The sequence below is a fragment of the Babesia bigemina genome, scaffold Bbigscaff_63021 (assembly GCF_000981445.1).
Source record: "Babesia bigemina genome assembly Bbig001, scaffold Bbigscaff_63021".
Lineage (NCBI taxonomy): Eukaryota > Apicomplexa > Aconoidasida > Piroplasmida > Babesiidae > Babesia > Babesia bigemina.
This window is the reverse complement of record NW_012237078.1, coordinates 1-1342: the sequence shown is the minus strand read 5'-3', so window position 1 is coordinate 1342 and position 1342 is coordinate 1. Positions and strand designations below refer to the sequence as shown.

At 41.7% G+C, this 1342-nt stretch overlaps 1 protein-coding gene across 1 annotated transcript; it reads left to right on the top strand.

The window, feature by feature from the left end:
- Positions 1-208: 208 nt before the first annotated feature.
- On the top strand, positions 209-1312 carry BBBOND_0001770 (hypothetical protein, conserved; the record flags this gene model as incomplete). The annotated part of the gene is made up of 1 exon (XM_012915017.1): positions 209-1312. The coding sequence occupies one exon, from the start codon at positions 209-211 to the stop codon at positions 1310-1312; it is 1104 nt and encodes a 367-aa protein (XP_012770471.1).
- Between the last annotated feature and the right edge of the window lie 30 nt (positions 1313-1342).

Here is a 1342-nt window from a genome sequence, read left to right as displayed (position 1 = left end):
CTGCCCTGACCATGTGCCGCCTAGTGAGCTTGACAAGTAATTTGACAAAATTTTGAACCTTAAAATTACCTCAAATAACAACCCTAATAACATCCTTAATAACCTCTGCACTGACCTCGAAACCTTCCTCGGCTTCAACAAAGACTCCAAAGGCTACGACGGCACTGGTATTGTGTACTCTGACTTGGATAGGCTGTGTGATGGAGTGATGGGATTTTTGAGTGGTGTGCTTGAAGCGGTGAAAGATGATGAAGCGGTTAAAACGTATGTAATAAACGTCGATGAATTTGTAGAAAAAATAAAAAAATACGTAGGAAACGGACATAAAGGCTTAGTTGAGGTCATGAAGCTTGTCTCGTCCTTGCTGTCCGGGTGGGAACACTTTTTTGACGAACGAACTAAGGAGGTTAAAATGCCATTAGAAAATCTTGAACAACGCATCGCTGAGCATCAAAATGATATTCAGAAAGAAAAAAGTAATTCGCTTGACAAGCAGTTCAAGGACTGGGCGAGGCGGTCCAAGGAGTACCTTGATAAGGTGGAGGAGGCGGAAGAGGCTATGCCAAATCTGGACTGTGATCTACGAAAACGGTTAGAAACACCAATGAAATTGATACAACAGGCTGTGAAATGTTTCCGAACAAGTTGTGAGAATAAAGATTTGGATGCACTTAATAAGGCGGCTAGAACAGAGCTATCGATGCTTAAGCAGGGTGTGAACGAGAATGTTAAGAAAATAATAACGAGTATGGAGAGTAATTTAAAGAATAGGTTCGAAAGCGAGATTCAGACGCCGATTTCTAAAATTAAATTGGAACTTCATGGCATAAACAATATTCTCATTAGATGGATTGCGACAGCAGAGCACCTAGTGACGGACGCTCTGGTGACAGTAGAGAAAGTTTTAGGAAAATTCGATACAAAGAACATATCAGGTACAAAATATCAGACGGTCGAATATGCGGCAGTAAGATTGAAACAAAGTGCCGACACGCTTTGGAAGTCTGTACAGCAAGCGAAGAAGGGGCTACGCGGCTTGAATGGAATCATTAGTGAAGCGGTTATAGCCTTGGAAAAACTGTACACTAAAAAAATTCAAGACGTGGTTAGTAATGTGGTAAATGATGTAGACGAAGCTTTGAGCGGTATTTCCAAAGTGGACGAAGCTGTCAGGAAAGGTGTGGTGAATCTCAGAGATGCGATTGTTAAGCAGGGTATACATAAATTCGTAAACAAGTTTAGTGTAGGAACGTTCGGCGGAATAGCAGACGCTGCCACAACTAATTGGAGTCCTGTTGTTGTTCTTCCCTAAAACTGAAGAACGAATCAAGCTGATTCTCGA